At 39.0% G+C, this 23,619-nt stretch overlaps 1 protein-coding gene across 5 annotated transcripts in view; it reads left to right on the top strand.

Moving 5' to 3' along the window:
* Positions 1-23,619, top strand: part of ELP4 (elongator acetyltransferase complex subunit 4) — a 276,252-nt gene that overhangs the window by 58,639 nt on the left and 193,994 nt on the right. For all 5 annotated transcript variants that reach the window (XM_002709032.5, XM_051825657.2, XM_051825667.2 and 2 more), the window contains exon 4: positions 17,931-18,059. In XM_002709032.5, coding sequence (XP_002709078.2) covers positions 17,931-18,059 — 129 coding nt within the window. The remainder of the gene's footprint in view (positions 1-17,930; positions 18,060-23,619) is intronic.

The following is a 23,619-nucleotide window of genomic DNA, read 5'->3' as shown; positions in this document are numbered from 1 at the left end:
GAGGGATAATTTGACTACTTCCTTCCCAATTTGTATTCCTTTAATTTCTTTTTCTTGCCTGATGGCTCTGGCTAAAACTTCCAGAACTATGTTGAATAGCAGTGGTGAGAGTGGGTATCCCTGTCTGGTGCCAGATCTCAGTGGAAATGCTTCCAACTTTTCCCCATTCAATAGGATGCTGACCGTGGGTTTTTCATAAATTGCTTTGATTATATTGAGGAATGCTTCTTCTATACCCAATTTGCTTAGAGTTTTCATCAAGAAAGGGTGTTGAATTTTATCAAAAGCTTTCTCTGCATCAATTGACATCTCAAATCATTAATTTCATTCATTTAGGTGCTGTATAAGTTATCACAGATCAGGGAGAATATATGGTATTTGTCTTCCTAGAACTGGCTTATTTCACTAAGTATAATGGTTTCCAGTTACATCCATTTTGATGCAGAGAAAGGATTTCTTTTTCTTTTCTCTCTCTCTCTTTTTTTTTTTTACTACTTTGTAGTGTTCTATGGTGTACATATAATACACAATAATTTCTTTATCTAGTTTTTAGCTGATGGACATCTGGTTTGATTCCATATCTTAGCTATTGTGAATTGAGCCTCACTAAACATGAGAATACAGGTAACTCTTTCATGTGCTGATTGCATTTCCTTTGGGTGAATTCACAGGAGTAGGGTGGCAGGGTCATAATGTAGGTCAATATTCAGATTTCTAAAGTATCTGCATACTGTCTTGCACAGTGGCTGTATCATTGTACATATCCATCAACAGTGGATTACGATACCTTTTTCTCCACATCCTCACCAGGATTTGTTTTTTGTTGATTTAGGTATGAAAATCATTCTAACTGGGATGAGATGAAACCTCATTCTGGTTTTGGTATGCATTTCCTTGATGGCTAGTGATCCGGAGCATTTTTTCATGTGTCTGATGCCCAATTGAATTTTCTCTTTTGAAAAAGACCTGTTTAAGTCCTTTGCCTATTTCTTAACTAGGTTATATTTTTGTTTTGGTTGAATTTCTTGAGCTCTTTATAGATTCTGGATATTAACCCTTTATCAGTCACACAGTTTGCAAATTTCTCCCATTATGTCGGTTGCCTCATCACTTTGCTGAGTGTTCTTTTTGGAGTACAAAAGCTTTTCAATTTCATTTAGTCCCACTTTTCAATTTTGGCTTTGATAGCCTGTGCTTCTGGGGTCTTTGCCAAGAAGTCTTTGCCTATGCCAAAGTCTTACAAGATTTCCCCAATGTCTTCTAATAAACTGATGGTATCAGGTTGTAAATTTAGGTCTTTGATCTATTTTGAGTGGATTTTTGTGTAAGGTGTAAGGGATGGGTCTTGCTTCATACTTCTGCATGTGGAGATACAGTTTTCCCAGCACCTTTTGTTGAAGACACTATTACTCCAGGGATTGATTTTAGCTTGTTTGTCAAAGATAAGTTGGTTATAGATGCATGCATTGATTTCTGGAGTATCTATTCTATTCCATTGGTCTACCCATCTGTTTATTCTGGCCAGTGCCAGGCTGTTTTGAATATAACTGCCCCGTAGTAGGTCTTGATTATTGTGTACTTCCAGCTTTGCTTTTGCCATATAATATTGCTTTAACTATTTGGAGTCTCTTGTGTTTCCATATGAATTTCAGTATCATTTTTTCTAAATCTGAGGAGAATGTCATTGGTATTTTGATTGGGATTGCATTGAATCTGTAAACTGCTTTCACTAGTATGGATATTTTGATGATATTCATTCTGACAATCCATGAACATGGAAGATTTTTCCATTTTTTGTATCTTCTTCTATGTCTTTCTTTAATGTTTTGTAATTCTCATCATAGAGATCTTTGACATTTTGGTTAAATTTATTTTCCAAGGTATTTTTTTAACTTTTATTTAATGAATATAAATTTCCAAAGTACAGTTTATGCATTACAATGGCTTCCCCCCCCATAACTTCCCTCCCACCCGCAACCCTCCCATTTCCCTCTCCCTCTCCCCTTCCATTCACATCAAGATTCATTTTCATTTCTCTTATATACAAAAGATCAATTTAGCATATATTAAGTAAAGATTTCAACAGTTTGCACCCACATAGAAACACAAAGTGAAAAATACTGTTTGAGTACTAATTATAGCATTAAATCACAATGTACAGCACATTAAGGACAGAGATCCTACATGAGGAGTTGTTTGTTTTGTTTGTTTGTTTGTTTGTTGCCAGAGTGTCTTGGCTTTCCATGCCTGAAATACTCTCATGGGCTTTTCAGCCAGATCTGTATGCCTTAAGGGCTGATTCTGAGGCCAGAGTGCTGTTTAGGACATCTGCCATTCTATGGGTCTGCTGTGTATCTCGCTTCCCATGTTGGATCATTCTCTGCCTTTTTTATTCTATCAGCTAGTATTTTCAGACACTAATCTTGTTTATGTGCTCCCTTTGGCTCTTAGTTCTATCATTATGATCAATTGTGAACAGAAATTGATCACTGGGACTAGTGAGATGGCATTGGTACATGCCTCCTTGATGGGATTGAATTGGAATCCCCTTGTATGTTTCTAACTCTACCGTTTGGGGCAAGTCAGCTTGAGCATGTCCTGAATTGCACATCTCTTCCCTCTCTTATTCCCACTCTTATATTTAACAGGGATCACTTTTCAGTTAAGTTTCAACACTTAAGAATAACTGTGTATTGATTACAGTATTCAACCAAAAGTATTAAGTAGAACAAACAAACAAAAAAATACTAAGAAGGATAACATATTAAGTTGTTCATCAACAGTTTTTTTTGTTTCCAAGGTATTTTTTTTGTAGCTATTGTGAATGAGATTGAGCTTGAAAGTTCTTTCTCAGCCATTGAATTATTTATGTGTATAAAGGCTATTGATTTTTATGTGTTAATTATCTATCCTGCCACTTCACTAAACCTTTTTATGAGTTCCAGTTGTCTTTTAATGGAGTCTTTCGTTGATTTCCAGCTTCATTCCATTGTGGTCAGAGATGACACATGGTATGATTTTGAGTTTTTTGAATTTGCTGAGACTTGCTTTATGATCTAGCATGTGGTCTATCCTAGAGAAAGTTTCATGCATTGGTGAGATAAATGTGTATTCTTCAACTGAAGGGTGAAAAGTTCTGAAGGTATCTGTTGAGTCCATTTGGCCTGTAGTGTCAGTTAACTCTGTTGTATGTTGAATTTCTGGTTGATTTATGTCTCCCTTTTTATCCATTAAAATCTTTTAAATAGACAGGTGCCCTGTAATTGGGTTCACATTTATTACAGTCACATCTTCCTGTTGAATTGATCCCTTTTGCAAAGTGCCCTTGTTTGTCTCTTTCAGCAGTTTTTGTGTTAAGGTCTATTTGTCTGATATTAGGATGGCTACACCAGCTCTTTTTGTGTTTCCTTTACCATGGAGTATCGTTTTCTACCCTTTCACTTTCAGTCATCAGGTACCTTTGTTGGTGAGATGTATTTCTTTTAGGGACCAAATAGATGGCTCTTGTTTTCTAATCCATTGAGCCAGTCTGTATCTTATAATTGGAGAATTTAGCTGATTTACATTCAAGGTTACATTGATAAGTAAGTAATTTGCCCTGCCATTTTCCCATAAATGTTCCTATTGTTTACTTTGGATTTCCTTTGTACTTTTACCAGATGTTCAGCCTGCACCTTCTTTCATAATGATGACTATGTTTCTGTGTGTAGCATATCCTTAAGTATCTTTTATAAGGCTGGATGAGTGGTGACAAACTATTTCAATTTCTATTTGTTATAGAATGTCTTTATTTCACCTTCACTCATAAATGAAAGCTTTGCAGGTTACAGTATTCTGGGTTAACAGTTTTTTCCCTTAAGACTTGTAGTATATCTCACCATTCTCTTCTAGCCTATAGGGTTTCTGAATAGAAGTCAGGTGTGAGTTTCATTGAAAATCCTCTGATAGTAATCCGGCATTTCTCTTGTGCACATTTTAGGATCTTTTCTTTATGTTTTACTGTGGAAATTTGACTACAGTGTGTCACAATGAAGATCTTTCCTGCTCATGTCTATTAGACGTCTTTTCTGCTTCCTGTACTTGGACATCCCTTTCTTTCTCTGAAAGTCCACCAAAAAACATACCAAACACCGGAGTAAGGGAGAAGGTTTATTGTCAGATGGGAGAAACCCGACAGGCTGCCTCCCTGTGCATGAGAGAACAACAGCCTGTACTAGGAAAACAGGTCTTACATAGTATTGCAGAGGTAAGGAAGTGGGCAGCAAATCCTGTTCAGGTGGGGTTGGAATAGACACTTGTGATTGAGCCATTTGGTCACCTGACTTCTAATAAGCCAGGCTGGGCTTAGGAAAATGGTATCATTTTCCAACAATCCCCCCACCCCCACCCCCTTTTTTTTTTTATATAAAGCAAGTGTTGTATAGGATTACATTGGCCCCAAAAGTTTAGGAGGGGTGGAGGACGATGATCTATCTTCTAGAGCTGCTTCCTGCTGTCTGAACTTCCTGATGTCTAAACTCATGATGTCCTGTGTGGGGAGCCGAGTATATCCCTGTAGCAGCATTTGGTTGACCTCCTGGTTGGTGAAGGCTTTTGTTCATTCCATTATTATCTCCTGTAAACACTGCTAGTGAGGTTATTTGGCTTTAGAGACCTCGGATGGCATCAGCTGGGGTCTCAGTGGACCTATGACCTGTTGTAACTGTTGGAATTCTTTTGAGTCAGCTGGTTGAGATGATGTTGTGGTCCAAAGTTGTTCCTGAGATCACTACTGAGGAGAGAGAGGCTGTGAAGCTGATCCCAACCAAGACTGGGAGAAAGGCCACTCTTGTAGGTAGAGGGGTTTGTCTATAGAAAAATTCTGAACAATCATACAATGTTAAGTGGGGGAGAGGACCACCAATACACATGGATCAGGAGTAGAGCCATTGATGTAACAGTAGATATTATGATTACAACGAATGAGGCCCCAAGTGGGCTAGACAGGGTCTAGAACAAAGGACAGAGTGATTATTAGAAGACCTAAGAAAGGTACTATCTAAACCACAAGCAAGTTTGCCCATTGAGAGGCAAATAGAAACTGACAGAAGGGGCTTGATAACAAGTGGGCTTTAAGGCCTTGCCAGTTAAGAGTTCCAGATCTATCTATCTCTTCACATGGGATACATAAGGGAGGTGTGAGTGTCCTTGAGGAAGGCACCCTGTTGGCTTCCATTACCTAGCTGGCTGGGAGGAGAGCTGGTCAGGTAAAGGCAGATGGCATCCATAACAGGAAATTTACAGTTCTGCCTGCAGTGTTGCTGACCCTACTTGTTTGTATATTCAGCAGCAGTAGTTACTTTGGAAGCTGGGTAGAGTGAAGGACTTAGAGCAAACAAGGTCTGTGGCTCTGACCTGAGTGTCCTTTGAATTCAGGGCAGTTCCATTTCCAGTGACCCAGTCTTGACTGGCAGAGCTGCCAGAGCTTTTCCGGAGCTTACTTCTACTGACCCTGGCTTTCCATATAAACCAATGCAGTGGACTGGCCTCTTGGGTCTCCTTGATGGCAGATCACTGTGTAGAGTAGCCATTAATTGGTCTGCCACCTGTCTTTACATTGCTTCTGTTGCCTAGCTTTCTCTTCCTCTTGGTTTTGTTAATGTAGACCAGAGGAAACTTTTAAGAGGATGCATGTCAAGTGGGTGCTCAAGTCCCATCTCTAATCTTTGACTGTCTAAACTAGAAGTCTTTGGTAGGATTTTACAAAATATTTATCCCTTTTAGGCCTCTGGGCTTTTCCTAGTAAGACAACCGTCATATCTGGTAACACAAGATCATAAGACGTTTTAACTTTTGGGCAATTGTATCAGTAGCATTTTATATTATCATAACTTAAAATTTAGTACCACTTCACTCCTTTGACAGTACCTGTAATATAATCCAAATATCCTGATTTGTTGGTATCTCTACAAGATGAGAGACAGATAACCTTTGATATTTCCAGAGCCTCAACTGGAAATATCAAATTCCAAAGAATTTAGAACTTTTGATTTTTTGAATGTCTGTCAAGGGTGCCAAGAAGGCTTAAATTATCTGGTTGAAATAGGATCCCTTAACATCATGACATAATATAGACCAGATTTGATCATTGATACAAAGTAATTATTTAAATATTTTAGAATAAGTATTTATTTTACCCAACTTACATTATTCCTGACTTAGACCTAGCAATTACACCTGGATGAGTGAAGATGCTACATTATACCATACTTCTAACTGAATAGGTCAAAATTGCATTTATATGGAATTGTACTCTTTTTCATAGAACTCTAGCTGTAAACCAATGACATTAAACGAAAGACTGCAAAATCTACCTTAAGAGCTATAAGGAGTACTGATTACCCATCGCTGTGTCATTGGAAACCTGTTTAAACAAATTGCAAAATAAGTTCAGCAAGTTTTTTACCATTATGTTAGGTTTATGGGAGAGGGCATCCACCACAGCAAATGGGCGTCCTTCTGGAGATTCCTAAGAAGAATCTGATAGGTGATGAAATAAAGGGCAATGATCTATAAGAGGCTCTAGTAAGAGTCCATAAAGAGGCAAGGTAGAGAGAGAGAAAAACTGGAGGTCTTGCAAAGAGACATAACCTTACGCCCCAAAACCAAAAGCCAATATTGGAAATGTCTAATTATAGGGCTGTCAGTCAAACCAGCCTCAGGCATGAGGGGTCAGGGAGAGTTGGGGGGGGGGGTGTCTCAAGAAGTATTCAATAGCACCTGAGATTATCATGCTTAGATTCTTGCCTAGAAACCCTCAGGCAAAATTAAAACAATTAAAGCAATGGTCACCTGATAAAAACTCTCTTCCACTGGGATTAAAGGCCTCAGCATTAGTCAAACGTGATGAGATGGATGACCCTGGGCCCTGTGACATGCTGGAAAATAATTTAATGCCTATTGGAGCACATGCAGTGTAATAGAGGCAAGAAGCTAGTTAGGAGACAGAGTTCTGAGACAAGGAGTCAGAGTAGAGGAGCTGGTACTTTTCACAACTCACTTAGGCTAACCTCTTCCCCTTCTAGCTTGTCAACAGGCCAGATCATGATGCAGAAAATGATGAGGCATTTTTCTGTAAGCTCAGGTGTCAAAAAAGTGATCTCAACATAGATGATTTGCCTCCTGGCTGGAATGAGAGCATAAAAACTCCCGGCCTTTGGTGTCCAGACATGCACTGAAGCCCACAGGGAAAGGAGGAAGGTGAGGGTGGGATTAGCACATATCACCCACTCTTAGCCTTCCATGCCTATAGCCTAGGATATATATTTTTCAGAATAGCACATGCATGGAGTGATCAGTTCCCTTTACCAGCAGTGTGCTAGACTGGGCAGTCAAATATGTACCATTGGTGTGTTCCCCTACATGAAGAAAAATAGTTGTTCTATGCCTCTTAACCTTGAGTCTTTTCTAATAGGCCTGGTTTCAACAATGGACCTTCATGTTTTTTTAAGCTAGAGAGTACCACAGCTCTGGTTACCACCTAGGTTTCTGACTAGGCAAGTGAAATTACAAAGAACCATAGAGGGGAATAAAATTCTCCCCAGTAAACCTTCTCTGAGGTGTATACTACATAGGGAGGACCAGACAGAAATGACCCAAAAGAGCGAACTTAAGAAGGAAGACAGGGGATGCCAGAGACATACTGAAACTTGTCTACACAAGTTCAGGACACATGGGGACTGTATCTAGTGGGAGTCTTGATCAAAAACTGCCTGTCTGCTAACAAGATAATCAAACTTTAACCCAGAGCTAGCGAATGAAATATCTAGGAACTAGGAAATCAAGTTTGTGGGAATCGAGGAGACCTGTGGAAGTCAGTTGACATTCAGTTACAAGGTGGGAACAAAAACCCATCAAAAGACTTGATTTGCAATCCTTTATCCTGTCTGGCTTGTTCAGGATGGAACAAAGAGCCATCAGAAGGTGAAATCAGAGATGACCCCCTAAAATTTATACAAAAATGTGGCCCTTTAGAGTTCCCCAGAAGTGCTATCTGGGGTGCCACATATGCTACCAGAATTTGGGGTCCATACGATATCACCATATGCTTGTTAATAAATCCCCAACATTAATAAGCCCAAGAGAGTTCTTGCCTAATATTTAGAGAAGAATTCTAAATACCAGCACAGATAAACGAGGCAGCATGGTACATTGTAGGTACATGGTACATTTTATTTAGTGTGAAAGGTGCCTAGGAAAGTGAGGGCTTTAGTTTAGTTTAAAGAGGGGAAAATCTGGAAACTGGGGTAGCGTCCATACCAAGCAGAGAGCAGGCCAAAAGCCACCTACAGCAAGCGCCTTCAGCTGCTATCCACCGCTTATCACCAGCAGCAAAGTAGAGGCAGAGAGCTTTTTGGGACGCTCCTTGCCTTTTATATATTTTCCACAGGGGAGTGGCTTGTGGGCAGGTGGGCGCTCAGGTATGGTCAGGTAGAGATTGATGTCATATGGGGGCATGGCGAAGGTATCAGGTAGGGCGTGAGGTCACACAGGGGCGTGGTGAAGGTGTGGTCTTCCAGCTCACAAACCTAATCAATTTTAGCCTGTATGCCTGCCTGCTTCAAAGGGTGGGATAAGTGACTTGTTTACAGTAAACTGTGAGCTCAAAAGGATGGATTGCCACTTCCTTGATATTCTTCCGGTAAAATTATATCAGGAGGAGAAGCAGCAAATGTAGAAAAAAGGGGTTTGGGACCGGCGCCGCGGCTCACTAGGCTAATCCTCCACCTTGCAGCACCGGCACACCGGGTTCTAGTCCCGGTCGGGGTGCCGGATTCTGTCCTGGTTGCCCCTCTTCCAGGCCAGCTCTCTGCTGTGGCCAGGGAGTGCAGTGGAGGATGGCCCAAGTGCTTGGGCCCTGCACCCGCATGAGAGACCAGGAGGAAGCACCTGGCTCCTGGCTTCGGATCAGCACAGTGCGCCGGTCGTAGTGGCCATTTGAGGTTTGAACCAACGGAAGGAAGACTTTTCTCTCTCTCTCTCACTCTCTCTCTCTCTCTCTCTCTCTCTCACTAACTCTGCCTGTTTAAAAAAAAAAAAAAAGAAGAAGAAGGCCCGTGGAAGTCATAAAGCCTGTGGGAGGTTATGGTGCCTGGTACCAAGACTTCGAGACGAAGCAGGGTGGAACCACGACCTTTCGTAGAGGTTGCTGTGAGAAATTCCCTTTCCCTATCTTACCTCAGAATTTTGGAGAGCTGGTGTGTGGATGGAGATCGCAGAGCATTCGGTAATGAAGAAGGAGGTCCAGGGTGAGTTTTGTGGTTGGCAGAAGTCCAGGATCCTGAAGGCGCTTACATCTCTGAAGGGAGATCAAGGTCAAAGGAAAACCCTGGTTCCAGGTTTCGGCACCAACGGAAGGCAACTAGGAAACACAACAAACACTGGAGTAAGGGAGAAGGTTTATTGTTGGGTGTGGGAAACCCAACAGGTTGTCTCCCGTGCATGAGAGAACAACAGCCTTTACTAGCATTCCATCCATCTCTTCATCTTCACATTCTAATATTGAAGCGTTGTTGTGTTCCTTTGGCTGTCATGTTATCTTCCTTATTCCTTTTTCTTGAATTTCTGCATTTATTTTTAGGCATTTATGGAGATACTTGTCAGTTTCTTCCCTCTGACAGCTTTTATTGTTGGACTAAGCCTCTGTGTCGCTCTTCAGTGAATACCCAGAGGTATGCGCTGGGTATGGCCAGCGAGCTGAGGTCAGTACTCCAGTTTGGGATGAGAATCCAGGGTGACACCCATGTTGGGTGTGGTGTATCTCCTCTTTTTTTTTTTTTTTTATCAGAAGGGAGAGTTTTATCAGCTCTGTCCTCAAAGTCACTCCCTCACCTTCTCTCTTCCAACAGTGCCCTGCCTGGGTTTTAGCCTACACTGGGTGTAATATTTATCCAATCTGCCATAAGAACCACACACAGAATCTGTGCAGTCCTGGGTTGAGCATGAATCTCATTGCATTGATCCACTCCAGGCAGTCAGGGAGCTCTGAGCACATGTAGTCTCTCACAGTGTTTGCCCATAGACCCAGCAAGATCCTGTACCCTCTCCTGGAGTCATCGTGTTCCCACAGTCTCAGCCACAAGCTTTCCATAGTCACAGGATGCCAAAGATATGCTCTGCCCCACCCTGCTAATCTGTCCCATCCACAGATAGGCAGAGATGCTCCCGGAGCCAGCTGCCCATGGGTGCTCTACCTGAGCAGTTTAAGCACCAGAGTCTGTGAAGTGTTGGGAGCCTGTGGGTACTTCACAGTCCTTTTGGGGTACCAACCACCTGTCAATCCTCCCTGCCAAACTCAAGCATCTCCTCTTGGCTAGTTACTGGCATATGAACACAGCTAACACAGCTGCTACATATGTCCAAAATGGTGCACACCTTCTCTCAGCTATTTGCTGGGCTCCAGGACAGGAAGAGATGAATGTGCCCCTTTTTACCTCTTGGTTGGCAGGTACCCTGTCCTCCACAGGGCACCGGGCCGGACTCACGCCAAGCTCTCTCTGCAGCTGTATCACCAATGGCACTGGCTGTTTTAGTCTGATCTCACCTCACTGTCCAATGCTGATGCTCAGGTTCTAGGCTGCTGGGGGCCTGTGTTGTGTCCGTGCTCATGCTGCACATCCACACCTTCCACACAGGTCCACCGTGCCCCTCTTGCTTCCATGGAATTTCCACTGCAGATTTCTCCCTAACTCTTCCCTGAGATTGCACTCTCTCCACTTTTTTTTAGTAACTATCTTCCCGTAGCCTAGAGCAGTAAACTCTCTCCCTATTCTGATATTTGTAATATCATCTCTCTTAAAATTAAATTTTGAATATACAAGAAATGCACACGCAGTGCACATTCTCCTTTCTGTAAATTATGACCTTACAGAAAAATTTAAAAGCACATACTTGTGCAGACATTTGGCCTGGGGGTAAGACCCCAACTGAGAAATCCCATGAGTACCTGGTTTCGAGTCCAAACTCTGCTTCTGATTCCCACTTTCTGCTAATGTACACCCTGGAGGGCAGTAGGTGATGTTTCAAGAACTTGGGTCCTTGTCAGGAAGACCTGGACAGAGTTCTTGGCTCTCTGTTTTGGCCTGGCCTATCCCTGGCTTTTATGGACATTTTGGGAGTCCACAAGCAGATAGAAGATAACTGTGTGTTATCTCTCTCTCTTTCTTCCCCTTCTGTCTCTCTGCCTTTCAAATAAAATGGAAAAAAGTACTGAATAAAATAAAAGCATATGGTTCAAATTCTGATCATCCTCTCCCACCTTCAAAGGACTTGACTGCTATCTAAAAATTGATATGAGTTCTTACAAAGGAGAAATACATATATACATACATAATCATTTTTGTTTCACATCTTTTTTCTCATTAGTGTAAATATCATATACTTTATACATAATACAGTTTACCAAATATATGTATAATTTGATCAGTATTGATAATTATGCACAGTTGTGTAACTACCACCACATTCGTGACTTAGAACTTTTCCATCCTCTCAAAAGGTACATGTTTACAATCTCCTCTCCCTTACACTTAACTACTGGCAACCTCTTATCTGCTTAGCATCTCTGTGTTCTGCTTTGTCTGTGACTTCATATATATTGAGATGCATGAATTATATAGTATTTTGTTACTCCATTCACTTAGCATAATGCTTTTTAGATTTATCTGCATTCATGTATACATCAATACATTATTCCTTTTACTAATTTTGTTAGCCATTCACCAAATGAGGGCTTTTGGGTTCTTTCCATATTTTTAATATATAAGCATCCATGTAAACATCCTTATATGGACATCTGTTTGCATTTCTTATTGCATTTCTTATGGATAAATACCCAGAGTGACAATTACTAGATCATACAGACAGTGAGTGTTTGATTTTTTTTAGTAATTTCTCAAATCTTTTTCAAAGAAGCTGCATTAATTTTCATTCCCAACAGTAGTGTATAAGAATTCTAGTTGTTCTACTTCCTATCTAACATCACGTTGTCATTTCTTAAATTCTATTTTAACTATTCTAGTATACATATAGTGTTATTTCATTATGGTTTCAGTTTACTTTATACTAATCACTACCAATGTTGATAATATTTTTTTAAATATTTTATTTCTTTTATTTGAGAGTTATAATTATAGACAATGAGAGGGAGAGTCAAAGAGAAAGGTCTTGCTTCCATTGGTTCACTGCCCAAATGGCCGCTACAGCCGGAGCTGCATAGATCCAAAGCCAGGAGCCAGGAGCTTCTTCCAGGTTTCCCATGTGAGTGCAGGGGCCCAAGGACTTGGGCCATCTTCTACTGCTTTCTCAGGCCATAGCGGAGAGCTGGATTGGAAGAGGAGCAGCCGAGACTAGAACTGGTGCCCATTTGGGATGCTGGTGCCGCAGGCAGAGGATTAACTTGTACCACGACGCCAGCCCCAGTTAATATTTTCATTAAGTTTATTTGACACATAGATATTTTGGTGAAGAATGTCTTATGTCCTTTTGTCCATTTTTTATTGAGCGTTTTCATTTTTATCATGAATTACAAGGGTCTTTATGTATTCCAGATAGAAATCTCTATCAGACACATCTTTGGCAATATTTTCTCCCACCTGCTTTGCCACTGTTTTCTTAACAGCGTCTTTGAAGAGAATTATTTGCTTTTTGATGTCCAGTGTCTCAGGTGTTTATTTCTAGTTCATGTTATGCTTTTGTCCAACTTAAAACCATTTCAATATCCACAGATTTGTAAATCTTTACAGATAGTTAGAACAATTTCTGTATTTGCAGGCTATATGGCCTTTGTTGCAGCTCTTTGATTCTATTATATTGTATTCATTGTGGCATCTAATTCCTGCTCTGCAGTTTTCCTTCCAAAGTTCCTCTGATTTTTCTCTAATTCTCTTGTAAAGTTGGGGAGGAGGAGTATCCTGCTCTTAGGGTAGAGTATATGATTAAAGGGTTCTGTGGCTTCATTTAAAATTTTTATAGTATTCTGTTTTCACTTAAGTATTACTCCTTTGTCGATGAAGTTGCTTTGTTTTTTTTTTTTTTACGTATGCCAATTTTTTAAGATTTATTTATTTATTTGAAAGGCAAAGTGATAGAATAGCAGAGGCAAAGAGAGAGAGAGAGAAAGACTTTCATACACTGGTTCACTCCCCCAAATGGCCATAATGATTGGAGCTGTGCTGATCTGAAGCCAGGAGCTTCTTCTAGGTCTCCCACACAGGTGCAGGGCCCAAGGATTTGGGCCATCTTCTACTGCTTTCTCATGCCATAGTAGAGAGCTGGATTGGAAGTGGAGCAGCTGGGACTTGAACCAAGGCCGTATGGGATGCTGAAGCTGCAAGCCAGGGCTTTTAACCTGCTGTACCACAGTGCCAAACTCAAGTATGCCAATTCTTAAGATTTGTTAAAATCAACTGGTAACAACTGAGATATTTGTTCTATTAGTGTCTATTCTCTCATATATGTTTTATGTATCTTGTGGAAAAAATTTGAGATGCACAGTATGCTTGCAGTATAAACAACTCTGTTGTACTATTTTTTAGTTTGCAAATAATTTAAAATAGAAAATGATAAGTTGTATTTTGATTAAGCAATATAGTACAATATTATGGCCACTAAAATATCAACCAATGTGATGCACCACATTAACAAACTGAAGAACAAAAATCATGAGTATCTCATTAGAAGCAGAGAAAGCATTTGATAAAATATAACACACTTTCATGATGAAAACTGTAAGCAGATTAGATATAGAATGAACAGTCCTCAACATAATCAAGGCAATTTTTGACAAACCCACAGCCAGCATCCTACTGAGTGGTGAAAAGTTGGAAGCATTCCCACTGAGATCTGGAACCAGAAAGGGATGCCCTCTCTCACCATTGCCATTCAATATAGTCCTGGAAGTGTCGCTCCCCCTCTTCGTGGAGGAATGACACTAAACCCTGCCTAGGCTTCATATCCGAGTCACGGCACCATTATGTCGCTCCCCCTCTTCGTGGAGGAGCAACACAGGACCCTGCGCTGTTCTTTCGTCTGCTCGGCCCTCCCCGGGTTTGCTGCTGGTTCTTCCCGGGTTGGCTACTATCCCTTCCACCTCCGTGGAAGGGCAGTTCCCCCTGCCACATTCCCCACTTCCGCAGGGGAGCGGCACACCGCCGGCCGGTTCTCTCGGGGGCTGCACGGGTTTTCCCTCAGATGTTCCCCATAGATGTTCCTGGTGCATGCCGTCTCTCTCCTCCTTTATAGTCCTCCTCTGCCAATCCTAACTCGGCTGCCCACACGCCGAGTACGCTGCTCTCCTCCAATCAGTAGCAAGTCCTACAGTTTATTAGTTGAACTGGAGGCAGCTGTGCGGAAGCTGTTTACTTCTCTCCCAGTGCCATATTGTGGGAGAGCATATGCATAGAATAAGTCTTAATTCCAGTAACTCAGCCTAGTCCGGATTGCTCCCCACAGGAAGTTTTAACCACAGCGATTAGGCAATAAAAGGAAATCAAAGGGATACAAATTGGGAAGGAGGAAGTCAAGCTTTCCCTATTTGCAGATGACATGGTTCTATATATAAGGGATCCAAAAGACTCCACTAAGAGACAATTGGGGCCAGTGTCATGGATAACTAGGCTAATCCTCCGCCTGCTACGCTGGCACCGCGGGTTCTAGTCCCGGTCGGGGCGCTGGATTCGTCCCGGTTGCTCCTCTTCCAGTCCAGCTCTCTGCTATGGCCCGGGAAGGCAGTGGAGGATGGCCCAAGTGCTTGGTCCCTGCACCCACATGGAATACCAGGAGGAAGCAACTGGCTCCTGGCTTCGGATTGGCGCAGTGCGCTGGCTATAGTGGCCATTTGGGGGGTGAACCAACAGAAGGAAGACCTTTCTCTCTGTCTCTCTGTCTCTCTGTCTCTCTCTCTGTCTAACTCTGCCTGTCAAAAAAAAAAAAAAAAAGAGAGAGAGAGAGAGGGAACTCATGAAAGACTTTAGTGAAGTGGCGGTATATAAAATTAACACACAAAAATCAATAACCTTTGTATACACAAACAGTTCCATGGCTGAGAAAGAACTTTTAAGCTCTATCTCATTCACAATAGCTACAAAAATAAATAAATAAATAAATAAATAACTTGGAATAAATTTAACTAAAAATGTCAAAGGTCTCTGTGATGAGAATTACAAAACATTAAGGAAAGAAACAGAAGAAGATAAAAAAATTGAAAAAATGTCCATGTTAATGGATTGGAAGAATCATTATCATCAAAATGTCAGTACTACTGAAGGCAATTTACAGATTCAATGTAATACCAATCAAAATAACAATGACATTCTTCCCAGATACAGAAAAAAAATGATGCTAAAATTCATAGGGAAACACAAGTGATCCCAATAGCTAAAGGAATTTTACACAAGAAAAACAAAACAGAGGCATTGCAATACCAGATTTCAAGACATACTACAGGGCAGTTATAAACAAAAAAGCTTGGTACTGGTACAAACACAGATGAATAGACCAATGGGACAGAATAGAAATGCCATAAATCACTCTAAGCATCTACAACCAATTTATATTTGACAAAGGAGCTAAAACCAATCTCTGGAGTAGGGATAGTCTCTTCAACAAATACTGCTGGGAAAACTGGATTTCAACATGCAGAAGTATGAAGTAGGTCTCCTACCTTACACATTACATGAAAATCCATTCAAAATGGATTAAAGACCTAAATCTATGACCCAATACTATCAAGTTATTAGAGAATATTGTAGAAGCCCAACCCTACAAGACATTGGCATAGGCAGAGAGTTCTTGGAAAAGACCCCAGAGTAACAGGCAGTCAAAGCCAAAACTAACAAATGGGACTATTTTAAATTGAGAAGTTTCTGGCCAATGCTGCGGCTCAATAGGCTAATCCTCCTCCTGCGGCGCCAGCACCCCGGGTTCTAGTCCCGGTCGGGGCGCCAGATTCTGTCCCAGTTGCTCCTTTTCCAGTCCAGCTCTCTGCTATGGCCTGGGAGTGCAGTGGAGGATGGCCCAAATCCTTGGGCCCTGCACCCGCATGGGAGACCAAGAGAAGCACCTGCTCCTGGCTTCGGATCAGTGCGGTGCGCTGGCTGCAGCGCGCCGGCCGCAGCAGCCATTGTGGGGTGAGCCAACGGAAAAGGAAGACCTTTCTCTCTGTCTCTCTCTCACTGTCCACTCTGCCTGTCAATAAATAAGTAAATAAATAAATTAATAAAGTTTCTGTACAGCAAATGATGCAGTCAGGAAAGTGAAGACGCAGCCGATAGAATGGAAGAAAATATTTGCGAACTATGCAACTGATAAAGGATTAATAACCAGAATCTACAAAGAGATCAACAAAATCCACAACAACAAAACAAACAAGCCACTTAAGAGATGGGGCAAGGACTTAAACAGACATTTTTTAAAAGAGGAAATCCAAATGGCCAATAGACACATAAAAAATGTTCAGGTCACTAGCCATTAGGGAAATGCAAATCAAAACCACAGTGAGTGGCCAGAGCTGTGGCTCAGCGGGTTAAAGCCCTGGCCTGAAGCACAGGCATCCCAAGTGGGTGCTAGTTCTAAGTCCCTGCTGCTCCTCTTCTGACCCAGCTCTCTGCTATGGCCTGGGAAAGTACAAAATGGCCCAAATCCTTGGGCCCCTGCACGCATGTGGTTTTTTATTTTCTAATTGAGTTGTGGATAGCATTTGTCATAAATATTGTTGAATGTCTCTGAGATTGTAAAAGATGTTAATTATATTCTATGTTAAATATTGCCTAATATTAACATATAAAATATATAGTTGTATGTAATGCATTAGATGATTATTTGACTAACTTCACATTATCTAAAATTTTATTAGATGCTTAATATGTGTCTGCATTTTGCACTTTTAATTTTTTTATTCTTTACCACAATACATTGACATGAATATTATTATCTCCATTCAGAGTGCTCTGACAGGTAACTCAGACATACAGTTAACTGGTACAAAGTCTAGATTTGTACCAAAACATTCTAGCTTCTGGATTCAAGCTAGTAACTTATTAATTCACACAATAGCAAGTATAAGTAAATTTGATCCTGAAAAGAAAAATTGCATGAGTTTTATTTATAGTGTAGCACAAGTTTATGTTTACTAACTCAGTGTCCCACATTATCTTTATGATTCTAGCCGATAATTTTTTTTTAAAATTACATGTGCTTCCTTCTTCAGGAAACTTTCATTCTTCTTCCTTGAATTTCTATATAGTTCCTCTTAACAAAAATGTTTTCTGTGTTATTTGTAATCACTCATTCGGTCACCTTCTAAAATTAATAAATTGGAGTTAGATGTCTCTTCATTTAATCAGAGATTTAAAATTTTATTTTCATTTTTGAAAAAGAGGCACGAGCTTGCAGGTGCAAAACTAACATTCGACATGGGCAAAATAAATGTCCTATTTTTAGTTCTTAATTCACTCATTATTTCGGTGAATGATTTTTTTGAATTCTACAATTATAAACCAGTAAAAAGGTTGCTCACAAGCTTTATTTTTACCTTTATTTTAACATAACAATAATTATATGTAATTTGTAAGTGCTAATTCTAGATTTTTCTGTAAGTGTATAAAATGAACATAGCTTCTTGTTGGGATAGCAGTTGATTTTTCCAAATGTAAAAATTTGAGTATCTTTTTAAAATCCTAGGCCATTGCTAAAAAAATTAAACTTTATACTTGATATTATACTCTTCTATTCTGTTTTAGAATGCCTGTTTTATCATGATTTTATGCTTAAGGCAATTTTAAGAATCTCTCTTCAATACATTAGCAATTTCTAGTGTTGCTAATATTATGATTTTTAAAAATTGTTATTATTTTACCACTGATGCTCAATAATCTATCATTCTGTTTTCTTAGGAACTTCCTGCACCATTACTGGATGACAGCTGTAAAAAAGAATTTGATGAAGATGTTTGTAATAAAAAACCAGAATCTGATATTAAGATGAAAATAGCATGGCGTTACCAGTTATCACCTAAGATGGAGGCAAGTCAAATACAAACTATTTCCAAACTTTACACCTGCCTTCGTTTTTATTTTATAGACTCTCTTCTGTTATTCTTTCAGTGCAATACAGTGGATATTTGTTTATTTAAAAAACTAGGTTTTTCATTTGTGTAGTGTTTTATACTCCACAAGATTACATACATTGACAGATAAAATTATGGTAAATTGCTTCTTTATGAAAACAAATGGTTTCATTTCTTCCATAATCTCCATGTAGAATTCTCAGTTCTAGAGTAGCAAAACCAGAGTAAGTCAACTAATAAAGAAATCCATTCCCCTCCAATGTGATTAATTATAAATATTCAATATATGTGGTGCTTCAGTGGAATACCAGCTTTTATTCCCACATATTTCCAAGTACTAAGTTTTCAAAATCAGCTGTCTGGTAACCGCTCCTATCCTGATTAGACTAAGATACATGAAATGAAGGGAAAATTCCTGAGAAGTCAAAACAGTTGGCAGTGCAGCTCTCCAGAATAAGTGATAGAGATTAAAGCAGGAAGAGCAATGAGAAACCTAATGGCACAAAACTTGATGTTTGCATGTGGCAGATTCATTTAAGTGACTGAGCTTAATGTTGACTATTGTGAAAAGAGTCTCTGTTGTACTTTTTATACTGATATGGACTCAGTCAATAATAAAGTCTTGTTACATTTAGCCTTTTGTGAAGACAGTGTCCCAATACGGTTTTGAAAGTACAACTTTTGGATTATAGTGGCTTTTCCCCCCATAACCTCCCTCCCACTTACAACCATCCCATCTCCCACTCCCTCTCCCATCCCATTCTTCATCAAGATCCATTTTCAATTATCTTTATATACAGAAGATCAACTTAGTATATAGTAAGTAAATATTTCAACAGTTTGCATCCACACAGATACACAAAGTATAAAAACTCATATCATCTGAAAAGAGGGAGTGTTCGACTTCTTCCTTCCCAATTTGTATCCCTTTAATTTATTTTTCTTGCCTAATGGCTCCTGCTAAACTTCCAGTACTATGTTGAATAGCAGTGGTGAGAGTGGGTATCCTTGTCTGGTACCAGATCTCAGTGGAAATGCTTCCAACTTTTTCCCTTCAGTATGATGCTGCCTGTGTGTTTTTCATAAATTGCCTTGATTGTGTTGAGGAATGTTCCTTCTATACCCAATTTGCTTAGCGTTTTCATCATGAAAGGGTGTTATATTTTATCAAATGCTTTCTCTGCATCTATTGGGATAATCATATGGTTTTTTCTTTTGCAGTTTGTTTATGTGGTGTATCACATTAATTGATTTGCAAACATTGAACCATCCCTGCATGCCAGGGATAAATCCCACTTGATCTAGGTGGATGATCTTTCTGATGTGTTGTTGAATTCTATTGGCCAGAATTTTATTGAGGATTTTTGTGTCTATGTTCATCAGGGAAATTGGTCTGTAATTCTCTTTCTCTGTTGCATCTTTTTCAGGCTTAGGAATTAAGGTGATGCTGGCTTCATAGAAAGAAATTGGGAGGATTCCCTCTATTTCAGTGGTTTCCATTTGCATCCATTTTGTAGCAAAAGATAAGATCTCATTCTATTTTATGGCTGAGAGGTTTCCATTGTGTATATACAGCATATTTTCTTTATATAGTATTAGTTGATGGACATCTGAGTTGATTATGTTTCTTAGCTATTATGAATTGGACTGCAATAAATATGAGGGTACAGATAACTCTTTCGTATGCTGATTTCATTTCCTTTGGATAAATTCCCAGGAGTGGGATGGCTGATCAGTATGGTAGATCTATTTTCAGATTTCTGAGCAATCTCCATACTGTCTTCCTTAATGGTTGTATTAGTTTACATTCCCAGCAATTGTGTATTTGGGTACCTTTTTCCCACATATCCTTGCCAGTATTTATAATTTTTTTTTTTTTTTTGCATTTCATTATTTATTTAGATGTTTAAGCTCTCGCACTAAGTTTTTACAAGCTGGTGAACGCTGACAAATTATTCTCCCACAGAACTATAACCACACATTCCCAGACAGTATAAATATATGGTTGAACTAACATTAATACACATCACCATTTTATCAATTACATAATAAAACAAATTATCAAGTATTCAAATATTAAGTTACACAGTTCAAAAGGCATATAAAATATTAGATGTCTGCTCAATTCATTAGCAGAAACCCACTTTTTTTTGCAAGAGGTTGGGAAGGAAAAAAAAAATCACACTTCAAACAAAAATAAGTTGGTAAACAACTTTTGATAAGTATGGAAAAAATTACAAGAATTTCAGAAATTTTATGATTAAGAATTTTAAGCTACAATAACAAAGCATCTCTACCTCTTAAAAAAATATTTACTAAATTAAAGAGCATATTCTACATGTTATGCACAAGACAAAGGCAACATTTTACTAAAAATATTTAATAGCCCCCTCCCATTCTTTTCTCAGGCCCTCCCTGTTAAGCTGCACCTCAGAGTGCAAACGTTAAATTAACTGTAAGGCTTTTTTTGTCTGAAGACATTAAAGACATGTGCTTCTGTACAACGTAGATTTTTCAAAATGGAGGTTTTATATTAACAGCAAAAGATTTATAGAAACATTAAATAATCATAAGACTTGGTAAAAAAAAAAAAAGAAATCAATGGTTAAGCAAACCTGATGTATACTGGTATGAATGTGGGAGATGTAAACATAAAGTGAGCAGGCAAATAACCATTTATAATTTTTTTTTATTTTTGGGTGATAGCCATTATAATTGGTGTGAGGTGTGGGTTTTATTTGCATTTTCCTGATGGATAGTGATCCTGACCATTTTTTCCTGTGTCTGTTGGCCATGTGTATTTCATCCTTTGAATAATTCCTGTTCAGGCCCTTTGCCCATTTCTTAACTGGATTGTTTATTTTGGTGTTGTTAAGTTTCTTGAATTCTTTACATATCTTAGATATTAATCCTTTATCAGTTGCATAGTTTGCAAATGTTCTCTCCTATTGCTTCTTCACATTGTTGAGTGCTTCCTTTGCAGTGAAGAAGCTTCTTGGCTTGATGTAATCACATTTGTCTATTTCTGCTTTGAGTGCCTGTGCTTCAGGGGTCTTTTCCAAGAAGTCTTTGCCTATCCCATGTCTTTCAGAGATTCCTCGATGTTTTGATCTGGAAATTTAATGCTATTAGGTCATAAGTTTAGATGCTTAATCCACTCTGAGTTGATTTTTGTATAAGTTGTAAGGTAGGGGTCTTATTTTATACTTTTACATGCATAGATACAATTTTTCAAGCACCATTTGTTAAAGAGACTTTCCCTTCTCCAGGGATTGCTTGTCAAAGATTTGTTGGTTGTAGCTGCATGGATTCATTTCTGGAGTGTATACTCCATTTTTGTTCCATTGCTCTACATGTCTATTCTTGTGTCAGCACCAAGCTGTTTTCATTATAATGACTGTCTGTGATATGTCTTAAATTCTGGTATTTGATGCCTCCAACTTTGTTTTTGTTTTTTGATATTACTTTAGGGTCTTTTTTGTTTCGATATCAATTTTGGCATTTTTTTTCTAGATTTGAGAAGAATGTATTTTGATTGGAATCTCATTGAATCTGTAAATTACTTTGGATAGTGTGGACATTCTGATGCTTTTAATTCTTCCAATGCACAAACATGGAAGATTTTGCTGATTCTTTATGTGTCTTTCTATTTCTCTCTCTTTTTTAAAAAAAGATTTATTTGAAAGTCAGAGTTACACAGAGAGGGAAGGAGAGGCAGAGAGAGGGAGAGGTCCACTGGTTCACTCCCCAAATGGCCGCAAGGGCAAAGCTTCACCGATCCGAAGCTAGAATCCAGGAGCTTCTTCTGGATCTCCCACATGTATGCAAGGCACAAGGACCTGGGCCATCTTCTACTGCTTTCCTAAGCCATGGCAGAGAGCTGGATCAGAAGTAGAGCAGCCAAGACTTGAACCAGAGCCCATATCAGCTGCCGGCACTGCAGGCAACAGCGCTGGCCCCCTCTATTTCTCTCTTCAGTATTTTGTAATTTTCATCATAGAGGTCTTTTACCTCCGTGGTTAAATTTATTACAAGGTATTTAAAATTTTCTGTAGCTCTTGTTAATGGGACTGATCTTACAAGTTCTTTCTCAGCTATGCACTGTTTGTGTATACAAATGCTCTTGATTTTTATGTTTTGATTTTATATCCTGAATCTTTACCAAACTCTCTTATGAGTTCCAGTAGTCTCCTGTTGTAGTCTTTCGGTTCACCGCTATATAAGATCATGTGATCTTTGAACTGGGATGATTTGACTTCCTCCTACTTTCCAATTTGTATCTCTTTGACTTCTTTTTCTTCCCTAATGGCTTTGACTGAAACTTCCAGAAGTATATTGAATAGCATTTTCCCATTTTTTTCAGATCCCTGCTGAAGTATTGCTTTATCAAGATGACTTTATTGTCATTCTATATAAAATAGACCTATTCCTCATCTCTGTCATCTCTTTTCAGCTTTATTTTTCTTCAGCACATCTAAAAACTATTAAAGCCAGCAGGTAAAATACATATTAGCATGTATATATATAATTACTTCTCATCTATATTTCTTCCTAATAGAATATAAACTCAGCAAGAGAAAGAACTTCGTTTTATTTTGCTGGCATATAGTGAGTGCTCAACAGTTATTTCTTAGATGCATGAATGTAATAAAAAACATGTTAAACTGAGTTAAGTTATATTCATATAAATAAGAGCCTATTTTGAATTTACAGTCATTGGTCAAACTTTAAGTTGACTTGTATTTGCAAGTGAGTTGTCAATTTTATGAAGCAGAATCATCCTCTAACTTCACTGCTTTTCTTTGAAGTGTCACTAGCATGTGTATTTCCTTGTTTTGTCAGTTTTATATGTGATGACTTGCCAAGATTGATAGTCTTTGGTGATTAGTCATCACCATCTACTTTATAAATCTAGGTCTTACTTCGCCATAACTAGGCTAAAACATTAAAACAAACAAAAAGATGGGTTTTCTGAGTTTATCTTGAGACAAAGTTCAGTTAACACTATTACGGCTTAGGAGTAAACATGTTGTCCAAAACTCGGTATATTGGTTTTCAGAGGTAACATTTAATATGGGTTGTACCTCCATGCTAAGAGTGTAGTCATATTTCCATTTAGAGAATGCAAAAACGGATATGAATCATTCACCTTAACCAACACCCATAGCTTAATAAAACATAAAGCATTATTTATTCCAGTTCTACAAATGTATTGTTTTCAAAAGCATCCCGTTCGTTCACCATGTTTTATTCTCTCCTCAGGATAGAAAAGCCCTTTTCTTCTCTGTGTAGTCATCAATCCCTCGTCCTTCCTCATTCCACAAACTGCTAGCCTTCAGTATGTTCTGAGACTTAATTTCTTCAATATTATAGAGCTCTACTATCATGGGCTACAATGGCTCCAGCAATTCCTGACAGTATGTTAGATCTTTATTATGTAAGATTATGTCAAGAAGTTTGTGGAAAAATGAAATTAAAAGATAAATTTATTTTCATGCCAAGAATCTTGAGAATCA

This window comes from Oryctolagus cuniculus, chromosome 1 (assembly GCF_964237555.1).
Source record: "Oryctolagus cuniculus chromosome 1, mOryCun1.1, whole genome shotgun sequence".
NCBI classification, from domain to species: domain Eukaryota; kingdom Metazoa; phylum Chordata; class Mammalia; order Lagomorpha; family Leporidae; genus Oryctolagus; species Oryctolagus cuniculus.
The sequence above is the reverse complement of the archived record's forward strand: the minus strand, read 5'-3'. Positions and strand labels throughout refer to the sequence as shown.